The sequence below is a fragment of the Eleutherodactylus coqui genome, chromosome 1 (assembly GCF_035609145.1).
Source record: "Eleutherodactylus coqui strain aEleCoq1 chromosome 1, aEleCoq1.hap1, whole genome shotgun sequence".
Taxonomy (NCBI): Eukaryota; Metazoa; Chordata; class Amphibia; order Anura; family Eleutherodactylidae; genus Eleutherodactylus; species Eleutherodactylus coqui.
In genome coordinates this window covers 400,996,821-401,022,719 of record NC_089837.1, presented here as the reverse complement: position 1 = coordinate 401,022,719, position 25,899 = coordinate 400,996,821, and the positions used below count along the sequence as shown (strand labels likewise).

The following is a 25,899-nucleotide window of genomic DNA, read 5'->3' as shown; positions in this document are numbered from 1 at the left end:
CTCATCCTCACACATACAGAAGTGCGGAGGGGTTTGTATGGAATGGCCCCCCACACTTCTATGAGCATTAAAAAAGTTGAGAAAGATCCAACCTACATTCATATTACCAACCCCACCACTACTTCTAAAGGGGCGGTTTTTAGGTCGGTGTTTGTGAATCTCTTTAGCTTATGTGTACTCATGGAGTATGGTGTGTTGGGTTACTGTAACATATATCTAATAAAAGTTTTATCTTTTAGGGCTCACTTAGACGTTTGTATCTGTAAAAAGGAGTCCCACAGTATTTTACCGGTCTGTGTGAGCCGGAAGAGATAATGTATGGCAGCAAGTGCATAGCACATGACCGCATATCTCACACACATGTTCATATGCAGTGTGATTTAATTCCCTGCTCTGGTTGCGTAGGAATCACTGCCCATACACAACGTATTGCGTATGAGCAGATTTGCATAAGCTGCCTATACAGAAGTATAGGGCTCACACTGTGTGGTATGCAGAGAAATAGAGCATGCTGCGATCTACTTCTCGTGTGTATCGACCGCAGTGTCTACATGCTAAAGTGAACGGATCAATGAAAGTCTATTTACTTTCTGACTCCAGTTACCGCATGTCACGCAGCCGTAACAAGTGCCAAAACTACGGTCCCATGAATGAGCCCTGAGACAGAGCCATTGTAGAAACGGTTATATTATATCCCATATTTGCAGTGTACCTTCTACCTGGTGGACAGGTGATGGATTTTAGCAACAGGAATACCCGAGGCAAACCCTTTTTTTAATGTCATACAACGACTAACCAAGCAGCTGCCTTTTTTTTTACTCTTAAAAAGAGCTGTTCTAGGGAATTCTCCCACAATTGCTTTAATGGAAAGCCGCACTGCCATACCGCATCATTCCCGATTATGTAACATCTGTGAAACGTGGAAAAAAATCTGTTATCAACTGCAGAGTAAAATCTTCATCAAACTAGAACAGACTAATCTAACAAAAAAGTTCTATTTCCCACTGCAACACAGTATAAACCCTACTGCCTCTATAGCTCTGCATAGAAGTAATTTTAAGCCAATAACCCGTCCCTATCAAACAATTTTTAACTTTTCATTGCAGTTTTTAAATCTCCGTTTTGGGCCTCATGCCCACGGCCGTTACGGCGCCCCTCCCCCCCCCCCCCCCCAAAGACCCCATACTCAGCTCCCGAATTCTGCTGTGAGAGTCCCGCATGACGTGCCGGCAGTGTCATGATGCGGTAGGCTGGGAAGCGTATTCACTAATGCCCATTAGTAGCTTATTAGCTTCAATTGCATGTAAAGGAGCCTCCCTTTACTGTATGCAGATAACAGCGGGTAGTCTGTTATCTGCATACAGCTCCATTGTTCTCCTGTGGGACAGCAGCTGAAAACAATGTTATCAGCGCTCCCTTGGAGAAACACTGTGAGCGGTCCCTGCTATCAGTTGCCCGACCAAGGATGGATTTTAAACTCAACATAAAATCATCGGTCGGACAAAAAGCAAACGATGGTAGCATTTACACACAACGATTATTGCTCAAAAGACATAGTTTGAGCGAATTTTGAGTGATAATTGTCCCATATAAATGGGTCTTAAAACTACTGATGCATACCAAGGCCAGCTGCACACGAGTGGGTCGGATTTCGCATGCAGAATCCCACAGAGGAATCCAGCACTGTGCTCGAGCGGCATCCGCGCGTACCTACATTTTATCTTCTTTGTACTACGGATGGTCCACACGGTGAGCTGTCGGACATGTGCAGGACAGATTTTACTTTTGGAAAGCACGCACCACGGATCCTGCGAATGGGCTACTTCAAGTAGCAGGAATTAACCCGTTCACGCGATCTTTAGAGCAGTATAGCCGCAATCTTTTCCTGCCCACAGCACTCGTGTGCATGAGCGCAGACTTTGAGTGAACATAGTAAACAATGGACACATAAGCTTTCCAAGGACCGCACTTCCCTATGTAGAAGGCTTGCATGAATTTACAAATAACTATGTGCTGCCTTGTTCCCGTCACTGCAGAAAGCCCAGAGTGGTCGTGTCTCACAAATCCCTCACTGCATTATGTGCTCCCTCACAGAAAGCTCCAAGTAGCTCAGGAGAGCAGGCATGGGGAGGGGCTGAGAAGCCATCAGTGACAGGTTTTGCTAATATGTCAGTCCTCCAATCTACAGTGCCTTGGCAAGGAGAATACAAGCATAGAAATCAAGCAAGCAGAAGTGTTTTAATGAAAAACAATGCAATTTTTTCATTTCCATAAGACATTGATTAAAAGAAGAAAAAAAAGGAATGTACAGGTGTACATAGCCTTAGGGGGTTAACTTCTACATGCTTCTAAATAATCAGACAGCTAGCTTTATATTGACTTCACTGGTACATCCTGGTGGTTTCTGCATCTATATCAGCGCTGCACCCGTCCAGTATAAATTGGATAACAGCTTTTGCACTGGGCACCATCATTCTGATGCTCTACTTTCAGTCCTGCTTCTGGATGCAGTACGGCTAATACACTCTGAGTATGCTCCATGAAGTGTGCTCTAGTAATGACAAACAGACAGAGCATGTTCTTCTAAAATGCTCCTGGCAACCATGCACACAGCCACAGCATGTGTTCCGCACTGAGCATGCTGGGGGACAGAGGAAGCCCCTTCCCTTTATCTACCCACTTAAAGGGAACTTGTCACCACCTTTGAGCACCATAAACTAAATTCTGGTGCTCACAGGCCAGCTTCCAAAGAGCCCAGGGTGTAGTTTTTAAAAACTTGCCACCAGTGAAAGTGGGCGCCAGCAGACTCCGCTCTGCAGGTGGCACATGTACTCACTGTTCGCTATACGACTGCGGATGCTCAGCTGCAAAGAGTCCAGGAGCGCCGACCTCCACAGGTGTCAGCGTGGATACAGGGAGTCGGGTGAGTATAAAGGTTACATCCCTTGACTCCTCAGAAGCTGTCCTAAAGGAGCACAACTTAGTTTAGGGAGCTCATAGGTGGTGACAGGTTCCCTTTAAATTGGAAGGTCATTATTAACTGCAGATATCAAGGGGTTAAAGTGCCTGGATCAGCTATGGCTGGGTGTGTGTTTCACAGCTGGCACCAGCTCCAAATGGACGCTTCCAACTGCAGCCATACATTTACAACAGATGTCGGGAAGGGGTTAAAATAAACAGGGGAGGAGAGAATTGCAAACATTTTTTTGAAGAGATACTGAGTTGTAGAAATTATTCCTTGTTTTCAATTTTCAAAAGCATTAGCAGAAAAAGGGCTGCACTGTAATTACTGGCCAAGGACACACAGGTTCCCGATAATATGTCCACATGTTATAAAAAGGGCCGCTACCTGGGAGGAGGCGTCAAGAAAGGTTATCCCCACGTCGTGGGGAGAGAGAAAAAAATCTGCAGCATAAATTGCTTTGCGCTGTGGATAGTAAACCCGTAGCAGGTCAATTTATGGCTGCGGATTTCCACAGTGAATTTCACCTCTTCAAATGATGCAGAGAAATCCAATGACTTTACAGCATTAGCAGTGGATTTACTGCAGCTAATCTGCAGCATGCGAGCTTACCCCCCTTATACCAAAGCCACACCAATGTAATAGGAGTTGTCTGGGAGACTCGAATGCAGTTTGCATGGGACAGCACACAGGCACCCGTCTGTGCACAATCCAATCCACACGGATTTATCGCATGTCTTATTCCCATCTGAGAAAGGATGCAACACGGCACAATATATCATGTCACACAGGCCATCGGTGCACGGGAATACCTTGTAATGGTACCGTGGTTTAAAAATAAAAAAGATTTCTTCCGCGCTCCTACTGTAGATCTTTTATCCACAGTAGGAGCGCGGAAGAAATCTCTTAAATTTTTAAACCCTGATTTTTAACTCATTGGAGTATCCTCTCCTTCTGGAGCCTTTTTTCTTCCGGCCGCTCTCCTTCATCCCGAAGGATATCTGGGGATTCCTCTATTACTACAAGCAAACTCGGACCACAGGTGCAGGCGGGGTGTCCCTGCACCCTTATGGGAACCCCGCTATGCACCAGGTGAGTTAATCCATTACAAAGTATTATATGGTGGCGCAGATCGTTATTCCAGATTTGTAATCGTACCGTGTGCTCTCTGCGTATATACGAAGAGCACACAGGCCAAAAGTGTCGCCGCATGCCTTTGGCAGTTTGATAAGTCTCCCCCACTCACACAATGCCCATCATATGCTGCTCATCAGATCTGGCCAGTAGTACATGAGCAGATAACGCCTTGCCTTCCTGCTGTATCTGCATCAGGCTACATACAGTTCCAGTTGTCAGATGGATTTTTTTGTGCCTTTATCAATTGTTGCTTAATTAGGGCACTTGTGGCGGGCACACTAATTGGCACACGGGGCATGCAGCTACTGTAAAACTGCATGGTCAGAATGGCAGGGACTCGTCATAAATGCAAAATACCTGGCAAAGTGGAAGAACCAGAAACACAAGGTAGGTTGCCAAATTCTCTAATCCTTTCAGTCTGAATGTCTGTAAACATGATCACATATGTAATACTGTAGGGTGTACAGTAGAAGAATAGAAACTAAGTATGAAAGAAGCCTTTATGAAAAGGTCAATGGGCACTGACTTATCAAACAGCGTGTGCTTATATGATTATTACGGTGATAATTAGCTAAAGGGCAATTCGTTTATTCACCCAAAATGACATCTTTGTGCTGAAAAATCCCTCTAAAGTGCTGGCCACTAGGGGGCTACCTTCAAATTGTCTGTCTGATGCCTGTTGTCAAGGGCTGCCTGTCTTTAGTAACAGAGATCAGACCGAACACAGGATGTAAAAGGAGGGGATAACATGTTGCTCATAGACGTCTAGGGTCAGGTGAGGGAAGGAGGAGGGAGAGAAGCTGAAACTTGCACAGACATGCTAATGATTGTTTATTATTTCTTCACATCTCCACTGCTCAGTACAGCAGCGTGTACTTCAGAGAGTAAGGCCTCCCTCACACAGGCGCTTTTTACCGTCTCTGCAGCCGAAAACAAAAGTGATAAACGGCTTACCGCAACGCATGTGAGGGAGGCCTTAGAGAGCAGAATCTGCAGTTTTCTCCATGTGCAGTATATGGGAAATATAGGAATTCAAAGAGCAGGTCCAGACTGGGGCTAGAAGCAGCCCTGGCATACAAATCCCACCAGTCCATATACAATATTGATCCCCACTACCCCAAACACAAAAACAGGCAAGAAATGCATCCTGCAGCAAATTCTGCTTTACATGGTTAGGCCCCTCACCACTCCATGAAATATGTGGCCACGCCTTCAGCGCAAGACGGAGAATTATGGAACATAGAAACACCTAATCAAACGGTCAAATGACCAATATAACCAATAACATACTGGGACCATGGTGTGGTCAAATCCCAAGGTTACCCAGGCTGTTAGCAGTGCATACACTGAAGACTGTACAACCGAGTGCAGGCACACTATACTGTATAATTATTAACGGGGCATTCCGGAGACTGGGAAAAATTTTCAAAATGTCTCCATTTCCACTTATCACTATTATTCCAAATGTCCATCTAAAAATCAAACTGAATTCCGGTATCTTTTTTGCCGACTGGCACCATCGCTGATCTCCACATTGTTAATTAAAATGGCAGAAGCTACATCTCCCGCAATGCCCCATTGCCAGTTACTGAAGAGTGTGCATCCACGACCGTACAAACTGTGGTCACAGAATACGAATGCACTGAGCATGCCTGACCAGTAAGACAGCGGAGCACACAGGTCACAACTACCGGACACAAATGGAGAACTAAGCAAGGGGCAAGGCACAGATAATACAAGGTCTCTGCAGCTCTGTAACTTGTAATATATTACATGTTATCACCTTATGACGCCTATAACCCTCACTTTGAGTCACCAGAACACCCTTGATGGCTCTCCTGACCCATTTTAGCAAATACTTGCATTCTCCAGCCCAAATAAATTCAGGTCTCCGACCAGAAGACCATGTAAACATTTTAAGTTGGGGGACCTAGGAGAATGAGGGTACATAGAGGAGTCTGTAAGAAAATATCTTTTATGGGTGGTGGTGTTTTTATATAAACATGTTTTTCCGGCGCCACTTTTTCCCACATAGGAGTCTATAGGAAACCTCCTTAAAAAAAATACCAAACCAAGAGATTGTTGCGTTTTGAAAAATCTATCAAGAGGATGCGATCAAACAATGGATTTAGGTTTGGATCTGCACCAAATTCCATGTCAAAATCTGCACCATTAGGCCTCCTGTACACGTCACACGCGGATTCCAAGTGCAGAATCCTGCAGCGGAATACACCCGTACCCGTGCCCGCAGCCATGGACATTTTCTCACCTGTTCGGATGCAGTGCGGGTCTTCTCCGTCCCAGCCGGATCTTCTTTTCTTCTGCACTATGGAGTGTGTGGGTGCGCCGCGCTCGTAAGCAGTGGGGGTTTGGGGGTTTGGGGTTTCCCCCCCCCCCAAATCTCCCGATTTCCTGTGGATCCGTGGCACGTCCGCAGCGTCAGCTGTGAGTGTGCAGTGGATCGGATGGCTTCCATTGATTTCAATGGAAGCTGTCTGTGCAGGAATATGCAGAAAATGCAGCATGCTGCGTTTTTCCCCCCCACGTGTACGATCCGCATGCCTGGAAAAATGACATCCACAGGTATTTAATTACCTGCGGATGCCCAATGATTGTCTATGGACATATTGAACTGCGGGTGACCAGCAGGGATTTCACAGTTCAATTTTGCTTGTGGACATGAGGCCTTAGCAGGACTGCGAACTGTGGCAGGCCAGCCCACACTGCGTGTCCAGATAGCGCGGCCCACCAGGAATCTGCATGACACGGTTCATATAATCCAGAAAGAGTGCTATTCTTCATGTATACATACAGCAGCTTACGCTGAAAAATGTCACCTGTAAAGTCAGCTATACTAAAATGTCACCTAAAAATAATACAAACTTATCAAGGCCCTTGTAATACAGCAATCTGCATACTATTCTAACGAGTTCACGGCAGGATCACACCCGAAAAGTGAAGGGATGAACAAAATTAGAAACAAACTTCCTCTTGGATCCTTTTACCCATTCTCCACTTTCCACAGGGGACTTAAATAGGGAGCAGATGTTACTGGAAAATATCACCCACTTCCACGTTTATAGAGTGAAAGCCTCACAAAATATGAGAATGCAGCGGAGGTCGCTGAGGTTTAGAGGTTTTCTTTTTCCTTTTGTTATAAATAACCAATTTGGGTCCAGGTACTTCTATACATGCAATCACTGCATAAATATGCAGTAAGTTCTAAATAGAGATGAGCGAGCATGCTCGTCCGAGCTTGGTCGAGCATTAGCATACTCGGAACTACTCCTTACTCGAGCGAGCACAAGGCAATGCTCGATCAAATTGCAGGAGGGAGAGGGAGATGCTCAACACCCGGCGGGTCCATTGAAAAATGCTCAAGTCTCCCATTGACTTCAATGGGGTTCGTTACTCAAACAGAGCTCGCGAGCATTACAAAAAGCTCGGCTCCAATAACGAGCACCCAGGCATTTTGGTGCTCGCTCATCTCTAGTTCTAAACTTAAAAGTTGTTCACATGTAAACATGTTCCTCCTCCGCTCCGCCTTGATCGATATATAGTATAAAATAGCTGTCGGGGTGTGAGTTAGACCCCCGCCACTAATAAGTCCCTTGTGCTTTGATGCTGAACTCATAAAGAGAGCAGCCTGGTGACCTCTAGGAGTCTCTCGTTGAGGCCTACCAGTAGATTGCAGCCTACTACTTGGCCATTATTATTCAAATTTTGGGAAAAATGTTATGAAAACAATTTATGAAATGCCAGTTTTGTTGCGTTAAAAAGTTACAAATTTTTTTGCACCTTTTTGGTTCAAACTTAGCAACTTAGTTTTTACGCCATCCATAGATTTTTAAATAAATAGGTGGGGCTTTAATAGGAGGGGGCATGAAGTTTGCAGCCTAACAGATATACTATATTTTATACTAGAAACTGATCTAAATCATAGCACCAAATTTAGGCCAAATGCCATGCGCAGATAGGTAAAATGACGGGACTATATACAAGGAGTGGCAGCTGTATGGGAGGACAGTGAAGAAGTCAAATATGAGAGTGACTCAGCGCCCAAGCTCTATAAGCCCATAACTGTAGTTTATGAGGCTCGTAAGAGCAGACTGAGTTCATGCAATAGGAATTAGATATCCACCAGGTCAGGTCCTGTGATATACACCCTGCTGAGGGCAAAATGAGAAAAAATACGGCATATAAGTCATATAATGGCCACAAATAGTGTTACTCCTAATGTACATACATGGCGGCTTATTCTGAAAAGTCATCCGAAAACGCACGTACGTGTTAAGAAATACGTGTATACAGATTAAGAGAAAAGTGCATGTAAAAACATTCCAAGTTGTTGGCATTTTTCTTTTTTTTACATATTCCACAGCATGCTGCATTTCAGGGAAACCAAAGAATTCCAATCAATGGGAGAACCAGCAAGAGTTGTTTTACTATATTATATATGCCTTGTGTAGCTCATGACCTGAAGGTTGCAGGCTCAACCCCCCATGGCTCAGGTAGTCAGCTCAAGGTTTACTCAGCCTTCCATCCTCCTGAGGTCGGTAAAATAAGCACCCAGCTTGCTGGAGGGGTAAAAGATGACTGGGAAGGCAATGGCAAACCACCCTGCAAAAACGGTCTGCCAAGCAAATGTCATGATGTGACGTCACCCTAGGAGTCAGTCAGGACTCGGTGCTTGCACCAGGGGACTTTACCTTTACATACATACATTTTTTTTTTCCAGCTGTACAACGAATTTATGTCACTGTTATTTATGTCTCATGTGAATGAGATTTCATAAAATCTAATCCACTTTGCTACGAGTGAATATACCCTAAAATGACTACCAGGTCCCATTGGCTGCTGGGCGCACTACAAGACTGCTTTCACTCCGATTAAGCTCCAGTTTTGTGCATTGTAAAACCCCTACAAAAATAGAGACCACTATTTACAATGGGTCTAATAACATAGAAAACTTGCAGCATGTGTTACTATTTGGATGATCTCTCCCATTATTGTCAATGGGGGGTGCAAATCACATCACACTTGCACGCAGATACAATGCAAGTTTAATGAGATTGTAAAATTTTGCCTATTGAAAATTGTACATATAACACCACAATGGCTTTTTCTCGCAAAACGCATTGCAATCACATAGAAAAAAGAAATTGCATGCTTAAGAGTGTGATATTAGTCTGAGTCTTGGCCCAATATTGCATCCGCCAGTGCGAATCCAGCCTGAACAAAGGGCAAGGGAGAGTAATCTGCCAGGTCCTGATAACATCAAACAAAAGGAATTTACAACAACTGGGAGAGAAAACCTCACATGGTGGGACAGTAAGCTCCAAATAGCAAAACATTGAGGATTATGGTCCTGGTGGGTCACGAATGGAGCAGCAACCAAGCATACGCACTGCTGCTCAATTCATCTCTATGGGACTCACAGTGATAGCTGTGCACTTGTACATGGTCCGCTCCAACTGTTACAGTTGAGATGAAACTACTTTGGGGGAAATTTATCTACACTTTTGCGCCAAAATTCTACTAGAAAACAAAGTCACAAATTTCAGCAAATGCCTTTTTTTTTTTTTTGGAACACCGTAATTGGTACTTTTTAGTGGAAAGTGGGTGCAACAGATTTACTATAGAAGTTACCCTAGAAATTATAGGGTAAATCTACTCCAGTCCACAACAGGCATAAATTTGCCTTTCCAGTGTATGGACTGGCCAAAAGAAGCAACAAATGCAATAAGAGGCGTGTGTCTTTCTCTCAACAGACTGCATGCTGTGTTCTCCGCGGGAGATGCCCTTCGATCAGCTGATTCTTGGTGCTGCTGTCACTGTGGTCAGTAGAGTAAGCAGAAAGTGCTGACCAAAATGCAGCGGGCGCGGATTGGTATTGCAGGCCCACCTGCTGTTGAATTTTATGCAATACCAACCAGGGCCAATGTGTTTTGGTCAGCACTTTCTGCTCCTTCCGCTCACCATAGTGACAGCGGCACCAATAATCAGTTGATTAGCGGGTTCCTGACAATCATCTATTGGTGACCTGTTCTTAGCAAAATCCTGGAATACCCCTTTTAACATAGAAATGCTATATAAATGCAAAGTTATCCGAAGTGGATCAAGGATTGCAAGAGGTCCGCCCTAAAGACTTCCAGAACTTCCCAGTTGGCTGCTCAACTCATCATAGGGGTTTACAGAGCACATGATTACACGTCACATTACCCGTTTTGAGCTGAATTGTAGAGTTTTCTTGTGTTTACTGCACTCCCCTTATAACCTAATATATGGATTATAAATACTTCTTGAAATCTAGTGATTATTACTGGGAGATTTAGGCACAATAAGGCTTATTCTTCATGTTAAAATGGCTTCGCAAGTAGTTTTCCTTTCTGTAGCATTAGAAGGGTACATTTATACGGGCGAGTGAAATATCAGTTCGAGAAATTTGTATCGCCCTTGCAAACCTGCGATTATGTGACTGATATGGTTTGTGAGAAAACTGCATCGCATTCGCATCGCTGCATTTGTGATTTTCACGAAAATCGCTAATTATTCCTTTTGGGAGCAAAAATACATCGCACTCACATATACATGTTGAGTGCGAGGTTTTTCTTTTTTGGCTTCAATGGGGAAGAATGGGCAATTCTTAAACAGAATACGACATGCTGCAGTTCTTCTCTCTCCTTGCAGCGCTGCACGAGAAAAAATAAAATTACATGTAATAAACGCCCCCATAAGAAACTATTGTTTTGTTTTTTTAAATTGTGCAAAATCGTGCAGGACAATTGCCGGTGTAAATGCACCACGATAGGGATAGTTTGCGTCGGCGGTCAGTATTTAATCACGGTGTCACAGTCTCTCAAGGAAATCCTCAACACGGGATAGCTTTGAACGCAGCTGTGACTACATAAGACCTTCCTGTACAGCCCAGGACAAAACCTTGACCATCGGCTATCACCTGGCACCACTGGCATTCTCTCCTGGCTTGCAGGAATAATGAGGAATTAGAAGCAGATTTCTTAAAGGTGCTATAAAAGTAGAACCCAATACACTGCAGTACTAATACATACACTGCAGTACAGCTCACTGAAAATTGTATATTTTGTTTTAAAAAAGTTTTTTAAATTGCTTTACCCATTTCTTCACATTCACTGAAACACGTTTCCAAATACTGAGCAACAAGCCGGGCTGTAGGGGAGTAGTACACTGCAATACGTACCATGTAGTTGCCTACATTAGTAGTAACTAAAGTAATAGAAAGTGCACCCAGGTGTTAACTTTGACAGAAGTTTTCACTAGTGGGGTGCCGGCTCCGAGACTATTAACTAGGACAGAGCACAATGTACATTTTCCAGCATTCCAGATTTGAAGATGGCCTATACGGTCCGGGAACCATCTCCAGCTTACTCTAGTAAAGCCAGGAGACGCAAAGAGGAGCTGAAGTTCATATCCAGTTAAACTACTTCCAATTTAAAACACCAGCTTATTCACCAAGCTGAACACCCAAGAACAACTTCAGTGCTGGCCGTCTCTACAACAAAATACGCAGTGTGACAACCTCTTTTTGGATAAGCATATACTGACCACTGAAAGGGCCCACATGGCGCAGAACATGGATATAGCGCCCAAAGAAACTAGTGTTTCTATATAAACCCCATATTCTGCAGGCAGCCACAGAGTCTACTTGAAATGTACCGGTATTACACTAGTTTGCATAGTCATAAAGGAGAGCCAAGGCTGCCATCTTTAGCAACTACCATAGGGCCCATATACAATTCTGCAGACTACTGGATAGTATGCCACAGCTACACATGATGCTGGAGTTTACCATCACCTGAGCCAATGACCAGGGATATTCCCAGAAGCAATTTCCCTAATTCTACTGCAGCAAAGACCTCTGTCTATTTGGGTTGGCTATCATCCTCTGCCCAACATCTAATGATGTAATGTTTCCTCTAAGTTTTATGGCCTTTTTAGGGTACAAATGTACTAATAAAAATTGAGAGTCTACAGCCGGGCTCACACGGGTAAATTGGGATTGCAAATTCCGCAATCGCCATCCACGCAGGAGATCCGTGTGGTAAGACGCGGGCATTGAAAGGCATACATTTTTACTTTTTTGTTCACACTCTGATATGACTTGCATAATCCGCAAGTGAAAGAAAAATCGCTGCTTGCTCCATTTCAGTGCGCATTCCGCATGAATGGCCCCTATTGAAGTAAACAGATGCGATTGTTCTGTCGTCAATTGCGTACGAGCGGCAGAAACAAAGAAAAATAGATAGAAAAGCCGGAATGCCGACTGAAGGGCAGGAGAGATCTTTCTTCTGCGTGGACGATACACTGTGCATAGTGTACATCCGTGCGGAAAACTGCTTGCATGCACGATCATTTGCAATTACTTCCCGTGAACGATGGCAGGTTTACCGCTGCAGGCTCGGGCCCGTTCGCGTGAGCCCAGCCTAAGGAGGAGACCCTTAAAGCTTTGGAGTGCCGGTTTTCCAAATTCCCACTAATAAACTTCTGTTGTAGTGCAATTCAACGGAAGTACAAGGCAAAAATCTGGGAAGAAGTGCTGGTCAGTGACAAGATACAAGTTGCTGTTCCCAATATATTCAATACAAGGAGTCTCACTGCAATAAAGAATAAATAACCCATGTAATCGAGCACAAGGATTTCCTTATGTTTCACTACATACGGCAATTCAATATAAAAAAAGAATTCTGCATTCACATAAAAAAGCACAAGAACTCAAATTATCAAATAATTGTGGAGTTTACCCTACATGGAAAATTCTCAATTACTACTCGACTATCTTCACTATAAAGATCAACTACTGTATATATAAAAGCTTACAAAAAACACTGGCTGGAAGAAACCAAAATAAAAAAACACCTTTAATTACAAAATCTATTTTGCTTACCTAGCAACACTTCTTTTTTACATATTGGCAAATGAAGCAATATAAACAAGGTCCATGGAAAACAGGTCTCCTGCCATTACGAACACTGAGCCGGCAGAACAATGAAAAGGAAACACATAGATCCTGTTTGTATAAAACAGTTGGGCTCAGATATCCCACAAACTTCCATGTCTTTCCACGAATTACAATCCTGTTATGGAAAGGAAAGACCCAAAAGTTCAGGAGAATGACAGGAAAAGCAATGCGGACCATGTGAGGACCAACATTACCAAGACCGCCACTCATTTTTATTGAAAGCACACAAGTTAAATTGGATCCCCAACCTACTAGATCCAGCTAGCTGATCAGCATATATAGCATCATTACAAATGTGCAGGATCACATGTGGTCAACTTTGCTCCAGGTGGCACCAGCCTAGGGACTGCAGGGTTTCCCAGCAGCTGGACCATCAATGATTACACATTCATGACAGTTTCCCACCATTGACATCTATAGCATTTACATTTTAGGAGTATATTACCCACAGAGCACCTATAATGTGCTGCTCCTTGGAACTTTAAAGGGGTTGTCCCGCGCCGAAACGGGTTTTGTTTTTTTTCAATAGCCCCCCCGTTCAGCGCGAGACAAACCCGATGCAGGGGTTTAAAAAAAAAAAAACGGATAGTACTTACCCGAATCCCCACGCTCTGGTGACTTCTTACTTACCTTGCGAAGATGGCCGGCGGGATCTTCACCCACGGTGGACCGCAGGTCTTCTCCCATGGTGCACCGTGGGCTCTGTGCGTTCCATTGCCAATTCCAGCCTCCTGATTGGCTGGAATCGGCACACGTGACGGGGCGGAGCTACGAGGAGCAGCTCTCCGGCACGAGCGGCCCCATTCAGAAGGGAGAAGACCGGACTGCGCAAGCGCGTCTAATCGGGCGATTAGACGCTGAAATTAGACGGCTCCATGGAGACGAGGACGCTAGCAACGGAACAGGTAAGTGAATAACTTCTGTATGGCTCATATTTAATGCACGATGTACATTACAAAGTGCATTAATATGGCCATACAGAAGTATATAACCCCACTTGCTTTCGCGGGACAACCCCTTTAAGTAAGAAGGTCATTTAATCTAAAGAACATACAAAAGCACATGACCAAAGAAACCACTATCACCCGAGTGTTAATAGAGAGGCTGCACCTACACTTGCAGATTCAGCCCAGCAATTGTCAGGGGAAACGTGAGTGGTAACCGCTAGCGCTCATGTAATTAAGCACCCGTACAGTGGAATAAAAAGAAAAAAAAAAGTTAAAAAATAAGTAAAAACTGAAAAGTTATGAGTGGGCATACATATTCACTCTCTTTACTGTGACAACACTACATAAAATGTCTAAAGTTAACTGGTTGCACCAGAAGTCACATAATCAAATTACTAACGACGACCTGCCTGTCCATGCGTAAGTGAGTGGGTTTGTGAGTGACTTACATGCTCCACCCCTGATCACGATGTCATGAAAGGTCCTTCATCTCCAGTGAGGGAGTTACATGCTCTGCCCCCTGATCACATCACAGGTCCCGTATACACACGGCTGCTGTCCGGCTAGGCATTAGTTAGTACTCCATAGCAATTGAGGCCGCATAGGATTTGTAGTCCAACCGTAATCTGCACAAGGATGCAGGACCTTTGATAATCTCACCGTCATGTGATCAGGGGCAGAGCATGTAAGCCATTCACTCGGGATGAGCATCACAGTCATGTGATCAGGGACGGAGCATGTTAGTCATTCACTCGGGATGAGCGTCACCATGTGATCAGGGGTGGAGCATGCCGGTGATGTCATAACAGGTCCTTCATCTCCACTGCTGTGCTGCTTCTGATCCCAGTTGTATGGGATGTACAATGTATGTAGCAGAGCTGTGTGTGTGACGTGCATGTAGCCACCAGAAACACTGGTACTAGAATTTCCTAATAATTACTAGCTAGTTGAACACGGACCACTGTGTGCAATCAAATTGTCACATGACAGTATAATTACACCTGTTTTTAAAGACCCCCTCCAAGTCTGTGAAACCACTAAGCAAGCAACAAGATCACCAAGGAGCTCTCCAAACAGGTCAGAGAAAGTTGTGGAGAAGTATAAATTAGGAGGGCATAATCACAAACCCAACAAACACCAACGAGAACTCTGAGGGAGAGCCAAAGACTCATAGTAGAGATGGAAGTATCTGTCCATAGGACCACTATAAACCGTACACTCCATGGATTGGGACCCGCTGCTCCGAGGATGTACGTATTATACTTATCTGCCCAGCCATTAATCCAGGTTTAGTTTGGCACTAATGATGGCCATCTTTGTGTCTGGAGACCTAGGGGTGAGCACCTCAATCCTGCCTTTGCTGTGGAGCAGCACACTGCCAGCATTGCTGGTGTGATGATCTGGGACGCCATCGCATACAACAGTTGGTCACCCTAGTAGTGGTACGAGGGACATGACAGCTCAGCGATATGTTCAGGACATCCTGCAGCCACATGTGTTCCTCTCATGGTGGGCATACAAGAGGCATCTTCCAGCAGGATAATGCTCCGCCGCACACAGCAAGGGGGTCACGGGAATGTCTCCACAACATTGCCACACTTCCATGACATGCCTAGATGCTATATTTATCAGTAATAAAACATGTATGCGACCATCTCTGAAGACAACTTAGCCTACAAATTTACACGATCTAGAGGCTCAGTTACAGCAAATGTGGAGAGATATGCTGCCGGATACCATACAGAAACTATATACCTCCATGCCGCCGGTATCACACCTTACATCCAAGCGAGAGGCGGTACAACAGGGTACTAGAGCTTCCATGCCCCCCGTATTATATCTTGTATCCAAGCTAGAGGCAGTACAGCAGGGTACTAGAGCCTGCATGCCCACCCGTATTACATCTCGTATCCAAGCTAGAGGCGGTACAACAGGGTACTAGAGCCTCCATGCCGCCCGTATCACATCTTGTATCCAAGCTAGAGGTGGTACAACAGGGTTCTAGAGCCTCCATGCCCGCCCATATCAAATCTTGTATCCAAGCTAGAGCCTCCATGCCCCCCGTATTATATCTTGTATCCAAGCTAGAGGCAGTACAGCAGGGTACTAGAGCCTGCATGCCCACCCGTATTACATCTTGCATGCAAGCTAGAGGTGGTACAACAGGGTTCTAGAGCCTCCATGCCTGCCCGTTTCAAATCTTGTATCCAAGCTAGAGGTGGTACAACAGGGTACTAGAGCCTCCATGCCCACCCGTATTACATCTTGTATCCAAGCTAGAGGTGGTACAACAGGGTACTACTAGAGCCTCCATGCCACCCGTATCACATCTTGTATCCAAGCTAGAGGTGGTACAACAGGGTTCTAGAGCCTCCATGCCTGCCCGTTTCAAATCTTGTATCCAAGCTAGAGGTGGTACAACAGGGTACTAGAGCCTCCATGCCCACCCGTATTACATCTTGCATGCAAGCTAGAGGCAGTACAGCAGGGTACTAGAGCCTGCATGCCCACCCGTATTACATCTTGCATGCAAGCTAGAGGTGGTACAACAGGGTACTACTAGAGCCTACATGCCGCCCGCATCACATCTTGTATCCAAGCTAGAGGTGGTACAACAGGGTTCTAGAGCCTCCATGCCTGCCCGTTTCAAATCTTGTATCCAAGCTAGAGGTGGTACAACAGGGTACTAGAGCCTCTATGCCGCCTGTACCACATCTTATATCCAAGCTAGAGGTGGTACAACAGGGTACTAGAGCCTCCATGCCACCCGTATCACATCTTGTATCCAAGCTAGAGGTGGTACAACAGGGTTCTAGAGCCTCCATGCCCGCCTGTATCAAATCTTGTATCCAAGCTAGAGGCAGTACAGCAGGGTACTAGAGCCTCCATGCCGCCCATATCACATCTTGTACCCAAGCTAGAGGTGGTACAACAGGGTTCTAGAGCCTCTATGCCTGCCCATATCAAATCTTGTATCCAAGCTAGAGGCAGTACAGCAGGGTACTAGAGCCTGCATACCCACCCATATTGCATCTTGCATGCAAGCTAGAGGTGGTACAACAGGGTACTACTAGAGCCTACATGCCGCCCGCATCACATCTTGAATCCAAGCTAGAGGCAGTACAGCAGGGTACTAGAGCCTCCATGCCCCCCGTATTATATCTTGTATCCAAGCTAGAGGCAGTACAGCAGGGTACTAGAGCCTCCATGCCCCCGTATTATATCTTGTATCCAAGCTAGAGGCAGTACAGCAGGGTACTAGAGCCTGCATGCCCACCCGTATTACATCTTGCATGCAAGCTAGAGGCGGTACAACAGGGTACTAGAGCCTCCATGCCTGCCCATATCACATCTTATATCCAAGCTAGAGGCGGTACAACAGGGTACTAGAGCCTCCATGCCCACCTGTATCACATCTTGTATCCAAGCTAGAGGCGGTACAACAGGGTACTCAAGCCTCCATGACTGCCCGTATCACATCTTGCACTGCCTCTAGCCTGGATACAACAGGGTACTAGAGACTGTCGTCAGGGGTTAACAGTTTTTCACCATAAAATGATCCTTTTGCTCTGATATTTTAATCACTTACTTTTATCGACAGATATGAAGTTTCATTACTTTCCTTCTAGGGAAAGGATTTTTTTTTTCTTCAATGAGTATTTTTTTGGTATCACCATAGTCAAAGACCAATACCTATTTTTAATCTACAGAGCTGTGTGACAACTTATGTTTTTGTATCATTTTTAGGTATATATGATATTTTGATCGCTTGTTGCAACTTTTGGGAGGGAAAACAAACGCAGCATTTTGGCTTTTTTATTACTTGCTGTGTGGGGTAAAAATGGTGAGCAATTTATTGTTCAGGTCCTTACAGACGCAGAGATAAACACCAGAAAAAAATGCATGAAGAAGGGATTTTTTTAACAGATATATTTTCAGTATTTTTCTTATGTTTTATGTTCCTGTAGAAAATTTGTAGCTGTGATTGCAGAAAAATAATACACTGCAGTACTTCTGTATTATCCCTTTTCTTTCAAAAGACCAGCCATATCAGACCTAGAGGCCACGGTTATGCCTTCGGTTGCCATGGCAACCCATCAGCCCTCCGTAATTCAATGGTGGAGGACTGATGACGTCCCACCTTCCCCTGTTATCGACCTACATGCCACAATCAACATAAATCTGTTCAGGTAAGTAGAGAACTGCTAGAAGAGACTCCTCTCCAATCCTGGCTGGCAGTTATAGCTGACTCCTGCTGTGGATGGGGCTTACCTTTGGAGCCTAATTGCTGTACATGTGGAATTTTGTGTCCACTGCTTCCCTACCATAATGTACATGTATGTAATGGGGCGGGAAGGGAGTTAAAGAAAAGGTCTTGCAATTTATCAGACTAAGAGAACTTTTAGACAATGATTATCGCTCAAAAGATGTATTTTGAGCGATAATCGTTGTGTCATTTATGGCGCAAGATGATCGCTCAAACATTGAGTGATCACCTTGTGCTCCGAGTGAGGGATGCAGAAGACAAGCGGGGCCGATTGTCTTCTGCATCCAGCTGTTCCCCGCTCGGAGCACGCAGCTGTTATACAGCCGAGCGCTCTGAGCAGAGGATGCAGAAGACAAGCGGGGTGTCCCGGGCTTAACGAAAACTGCACAATGTAAGTGCAATTACACACAACGATTATCACTCAAAAGTCGGCTTTGAGCGAGATTTGAGCGATAACTGTTGTGTGTAAATGGGCCTTTAGTCCAGAATTCAATCTAATTGAGAATCTGTGGCATAACATGAAGAGTGCTGGACACCAACACAACCCATCTAACTTCAAGGAATTGGGGCAGTTTTAGCTGGAGGAATGGGCAAACCCCCCAGTGTCTAGAGATTTGCATCTGTAATAGCAGCAAAAAGCAGTTTCGCAAAGTATTGACTTTCATGTAAGTTTTGTGCGTTGCGATTTTAACATTAGAAAGTCCCATTGAAAAAAAACACAGCGATATCGCAGCATTAAAGAAAAAAACTCAGGTGGGTAGAAGCACGGAACGGGCCTTTAGGGCATGTGACTACTGCATCTAATCACCGGCTGACATTAACATTGCCCTGGTGTCGGTGACGTCATTGCTGACTCATGAAGAACAAGACGCAGATGAACAAAATGGGCGATGGAGGACATTATGGCTTCTTTTTAGACTGAAGCAATATTTGGTTGTGAAGATGGGCATAGTCTCTAATTTCCATAGTTTATAGAAGAATCCATAATCTAGCAGAGATTAATGAATATTGTCATCATTTTATACCAGGACTACAAAGCTTTCAAGTGGATTCATTGTACACGGGGTAAGTATCTGGGAAGATGCTCCTACCGCTTTGTATCCAGACCACAAGATCGCACACTGTAATTTTAATCTTTACAAATTAAAAAAAACACGGAAACATATGGTGGACAGATTGTAACGATCAGCTACTTCAAGCCACATTCAAGAGGAAATCAGATTCTCGCAGACCATTAATATAACTCACTTTCACATTCCTGAAATAGACTGATAAGTTTGCTCAGTCTCACAGTCATTCGGAGATGAACACATTATTCTTGCACCTTTTAGTGATGTCACTGGATATAAACAGCTTTATGTCTCGGCAGGACAGACAGCCTGCTAAAATAGACCGCCTGCTAAAATAGACCGCCTGCTAAAATAGACCGCATGCTAAAATAGACCGCCTGCTAAAATAGACAGCTATTTTCCCCCGAACCTAGTTATGTAATATTGTGTCATGTAGCAGCTGCTGATTACCCTAAACAGAGGGCTATATACATCTCAGGGTGAAAAAGATTATATTTCATTATTTATCGTGGAGTAAACGATTATGAACTACAGTATAACTGTGCTGAAGTACAACTATTACTGGCTTTTCGGTTGCTGGTCCGCGTCCCCATATGTGGACAGTCAAAGCTCTTTTTGAGAATATACCTTATTTTCTTACTTTATGAAGCCTGAGGCAGTTGTAACTAGAAGCTCTTGGGCCCCAATGTAAAATCTGTAACAGGGCCCTACCTACTGTGTGCAGTTTATAATATTGGTGTCTTTATGGAATAGAGGGGATTTTGGCCCCCCTAAGGCTCTAGGGCTTCAGCTCCCCCTATAACTACACCCCTATATGAAGGTATAATATAAGAGGCTCTTTCAGCCACTTTGAGTCCTATAATTTAGGCTTATGGGCTTTAAAGTAGTTCTGCCGTTCCCCCCCTGTCAACGCTCAACCCCACCGCTGCATTCACTGAGGTGAGTGCCAAGTAGTCTACCCATTCTATACATAAAATGATGGGACTACTTCGGTGAGCACTATAGTCCGCTCAGTGAACTGCAACTGCTTTGAGCACTGAGAACGGGGCAACAGCGGGCAAGATAAGTATAGAACTTGCATCCTTGGACCAAACAGGTCAGCTACTTTGAGCCCAGAAGCTTAACAGGTATGGCGCAAAATAGCTGACAACACTCTCTACTTGATGTCAAAGCTACCCCATTGAGATGAATGGAACTAGAAACAGATTGACAATAAAAGAATGTGGTCCATAGTCTTCACTTACAGAATTTTTATTCCTCTATTAGGTTACATATATGTTCATGCTAGACATACTTAAAGGGGTTTCCTGGACTTAATCAACTATACTTGGAATAGTTCATCAATATCAGATCAGTGGAAGTCCAACTCCTGGCACCTCTGCCCATCAACTGTGCCTGTGATGCCACGCTGATCGGCCACATGACCTATGTGCAGCTCTGTCCCATTCTAGTAACCAGCGGTGTACCCGATATATGAGGAGGCTGCAGTACTCGCCCAAATGCCGTGGCATCTTCAAATCACCTTATCTGGGATGGGGAGGGATGGTGGAATTTGGACACCCAACCAATCTGATATTGATGACCTATCCTTCATTTACAACATGTGCTACAATACAATATAGCATTACATTCTAGTAAGTCAGAAGATTACCAAAAGGACAGGTCCTAGATTCCACCTGTTACCCCATGGTTACTCTTCATGGACCACAAATGTAGGAAAAAGCCCAGAAACTGACACATTCCCATATGTATAGAGATGATACAATAGAAGCCGAGCAGCACAATCTTCTGAAAGAAGAGATAGCTGCACTTGGATAACGCTGGACTCCGGATACTCCCTCCTCCCTCTGAAAGATATTGGACCAGTGACATGAAACTATGTGCACACAGATGTGGAATAGATTTGGACAATGTGCACAGAAGGTGAAACGAAGGGCGTGGGGATACATTCATTGTACATATCGCATCTTTCCACATGGTTCCTGAATACCCAGGGAAATCTTTCCAAGCTCATTTTATTCCTCGCTCATGGTGTTCTGCTTTCTCTATGCAGGCAAAAACAGAGGCGCAAGAAAGCTGCTCTTTATATATTAATGTATACAATTACTGCTTCCACTGTCATACGCTCACAATGAGGGCTTTATTCTACTTTCTTCTACAGTATAAATTTTGCTAGAATATTTAAATAAACCTTCTCCTGTCAAAGTTTTTCTTTTGAAGTTTATTATCATTATATCCTTGCTGGAATTTAAATCTATTCTCTATATATACACGATCTAAAGGGTTAAAGCTGCAGTGTAAGGCCGGATTCACACGCCCGTACAAATCTCGCACGACCACGAACCCCATCCTTTTGAGTGGAGCCATATACATGAGCGATGTTTCGCAGGAGGGGGGGGGGTGAAGAGGGTGGTGGGAATGCTTTAGCTATTCTTGAACATGTTGCCAATTGTTTTCGATGGGACGGTAAAACACATCTATACAGCGTGCGATGTGCATTAGAGTGTGATGCGAGATTTCCCATTGAAAACAATTTTAGCCCTGTTGGAGGATCGGTAAGTGTTTTCAATGGGAAAACTTGCATTGTACTCGCATGCACATCGCACATTGTATGATGGGTTTTACTGTCCCATTGGAAACAATGGATGATGCATTCCGAGCAACACGAAAAGATAGGACATGCCACGATGTGGTGCGGGAAAACATCGCCCAGATATATTACTCTATTCATAAAAATAGGGTTCATAGTCATACGAGATTTGTACTCCTACAACGCACAAGTCTCACGCGCGTTTCTGGGCCGTGTGAAACTGGCCTAAAGCATGCAACACAGACAGCGCAGCAGCTTGGGCTCTTGATTATTAAGTGGATTTCAATCTCCAGTGACCAATGAAATGAGGCTGCAGTGACAGATCAGAGCATTGACCTTATGTAGCAAGGTTTGAGGGTAGTCCAAAAAAAAAAAAAAAAAGTGTATTCTAGATCAATGGAAGAAAACTTCTCAAAATATGTGGGAGCTCCCCATCAAACAAGGGTACAACAGATCATGGACTGCACAAAGTCACAGCTGCATGTGACATGAATTCCCTACATGAACTGCAGGCAGATTTAAGCAGTTTTCAATCTCTGGTAGCCCTTCAGATTTTGGTGCAGAATTTACCGTGTGTTGCCGGCTCATTCTGCCTCTGTGAAACACCCTATATGAACTCATTTTAGCCAACATATAAAAATACATTGCATTGTATGCCTGCGCTGGACCGCTTTGATACGTCATTACTTATGATATTTGCACTACACAGGGACAGCTGCAGACTTTTGAAGAAAAAAAACTTAATTTTCTCAATTTTAAAGGAGCCTTCCCAGAGTGTTTTTCACTTAGGGTTACATCACCGGTATCAAAAAAATAAAAAAATTGAGAGAACCCCTATAAAAAACGAAGGAAGGCCTTCACCATTATTAGTGAAATGGACCCCACTTTGGCGGCTGTTTGACAAGCTTTCCAATCATTTCCATTATAGTAATGAGTAATATAGTTGACTGCCTTAGTCTATACTCCCAAGTATAGCAGAAACAAATGAAAACCCAAAAGTAGTGTCCGTTAGTTTCCATTTGGGGGCTCAGTCAAAGAGTCGTTTTCGGCACCTGTGACGTAACCCTCAGACAAAACCCCACAGTGTAGCAAGAACATGCAGAAATGTATGAAACCTGTTTAAGAAATAGCCCAGCACTGCGATATATTCATCTCTAGGCCGAGCCACCTACTCTGCGCAGACATCAAAGAAGTAAGCCAGCCGCTAAGGAGAGCGCTGACAAGAGAAGAGGCAAGCCCACAATCATATGCCAGCAAGTCTCTGGACTCCTTTAGCTCCTAATGATGTGATACAACATGCAGTTTCATGTAGAGCTCAACCTTCATCTGCAGGTATAAGATATAAAAAGGATACATTCAGGACAATAGAGAAAAGCTACGCTGTATGCCGGCTATAGGTCCCACACCTTCCTGCTTGCATTAATCTCCATATTACAGATTCTCATATTACTGTGTCAAATTCCCCCCAACCCCCATCTGCAACAAGTGTTGTCGTCTTTACAACACGCCAAATGCTGCGGTATAAAACACAGAAGAAATATGAGCCTGGACTTCAGGAAAATAGATACAGAAGTATTTACTACAGTAACAAAGAATCAAACTAAGTCGAATCGTCAGAAATACATTTGTGTTATATAGAAAAATAGTGCTGCGGAAGTAGTCCTTGAGAACTAAACATTGGCACGTGCAGTAAGCCCACTAGTTCACTCACTGCGATGGTCTGCAAAGCACATACAAGTAGGAATGATAATATGGACTCTCTGGTCCATAATGCAGCATTGATGCCCTTCACCTGTTCAAATCCAGCAAGTTGTAGCCTTTGTACGATCCATAATGCTCACTAATGCAGAGAATTGTGATCGCTATTAAAGGGCAATCCTGACCTCAACATAAATAATGCACAGACCTTTTACCAACCAAGTACAGAAAGTAGCTACAAAATGACACATCGTAGCAACAAGCTCATTTGTAATCAAACATTAGAATGGCAACAATAGAAATGTCTAAAACATACACCCCCAAGTGCTTGTAAAATAAACCGTACAATTATAGAAGCATCGCCCAATTGTTACAAGCTGAAATAGTGTGCTAAGCATCCAAGCAGCAGAGAACACCCCTGCCCCCTGGCATCTGTGCTATAACCCCTGCCCCCTGGCATCTGTGCTATAACCCCTACCCCCTGGCATCTGTGCTATAACCCCTACCCCCTGGCATCTGTGCTGTAACCCCTACCCCCTGGCATCTGTGCTGTAACCCCTACCCCCTGGCATCTGTACTGTAACCCCTACCCCCTGGCATCTGTACTGTAACCCCTACCCCCTGGCATCTGTACTGTAACCCCTACCCCCTGGCATCTGTACTGTAACCCCTACCCCCTGGCATCTGTACTGTAACCCCTACCCCCTGGCATCTGTACTATACAAGAATTGCCAAAAGATTTGAGGGCAGTTCTGAAGATGATCCTGGCTCTTCTGTGTCCCATCGGTCCTTACCAGCTCCGGCGTGTGGCTCTCTGCCTCCAGCTCAGCCTCCACAGCGGCGGCGGCATCCTTATACTGCTGGGGGGACTCGATCACCAGTTCTTTCTTAACACTTTTGGCTGTGCCTGTCCTATTTTGCATCTTCAGTGAGCCACGGTTCCAGTAATAGGTCTCTTAAAAATTCTTCACAGTGCTTCAATATGAGCGAACATGTCAGACATCCAGAGGGAGTGGGGAGTGCCTCTCCCAGCTTTGGAAGTCTCAGAGCAGGAAAAAAAGACAAAAATTGGAGAGTTCTTTTCTAGTGAGAAATCCAGTGCAGTTGTGAGCCGGCCTCTGAAGGGGGCTGGGATAGTGTCCGGGCTGGGAAAGGAGGATCTGCTCTCATGACACCAGGAAAACAAGGCACAAGTGCTGCGCTGTGCATGGTGCACCGGCTCAGCCCGGGCCAGCAGATGTTGTCCTCACATTAGTAGCATGGGTGAGACGTTCTTCACCGGCTGCGGGCTTTGTTGTAGGCGTTCTCATATGCAGGCGTTCTCATACAAAGAGACCAGTTTTGTCCTTTTTTTTCCTTCGGAGACCTTACAGTAAAAGCCAGGTCTATGAGCTAGCATTGCTGTCCCATGGGAAAAGATACCTGTAAAAGACTAAAACTCTGGCAAAGGTGCACACCCATGTAATCTGTTACTAATCATATGGGAGGGGACTCCAGACTGTCTAACTTCTACAATAAAACTGCAGTACTGAACACCTGTGGTAAGAAAATAATGCAGCTCTATGTACTGTAACCCAGCAACAGTACATTTACCTCCCATGTATACAATGGCAATCTATACAATAGTATCACACAATGCAAACAATTCACATTCAAGATTAAATGTACAAGGAGAGAGTTTATTATTACTGGCACCTATTGGGGTGTCCTGGGGTCAGGGGAATCTTTTGCTGGGGTCAGATCTGACGTTTTTAGACACTTTTCTAGTTAGAAACAGGTCAGAAAAGTTTACTAAGTAAAACGTTGGGTAAAGCTAGAGTACTGAGGCAAAGTAGGAATGCTTTCAAAACTAGAAGTGTTAATAGTTTATTTCTGTCAATTAAGTGCAAAGCGAATGAACAAAAGAAATCTACATCAAATCAGTATTAGGAGTGACCATCCTTTGTCTTCAAAATAGCTCCAATTCTTCTGGGTACAAAGTTAGGGATCTTGTAGGATTATAGTCTGGTGTATGATTAACCAATTACACCAAACAGGTGATAATGATCATTATTTTCAAATGTATTCTGCAGCAGGAGAAGGACCCCAACATACAGGAATGTCACTAACAGGATGAAGAACAGGGGGTCCTGGAAGTAATGATATGGCCCCGACAGAGCTCTGACCTCATCATCATCCAGACTGTCTGGAATAACATGGAGACAGAGGATTTGAACAAGCCAACATCCAC

The 25,899-nt window shown here is 44.3% G+C and overlaps 1 protein-coding gene across 1 annotated transcript in view; it reads right to left on the bottom strand.

The window, feature by feature from the left end:
• DOCK9 (dedicator of cytokinesis 9) overlaps positions 1-24,951 on the bottom strand; it is a 165,349-nt gene extending 140,398 nt beyond the window's left edge. The window contains exon 1 of the mRNA XM_066588817.1: positions 24,464-24,951. Coding sequence (XP_066444914.1) covers positions 24,464-24,592 — 129 coding nt within the window. The 5' untranslated portion in view covers positions 24,593-24,951. The remainder of the gene's footprint in view (positions 1-24,463) is intronic.
• Between the last annotated feature and the right edge of the window lie 948 nt (positions 24,952-25,899).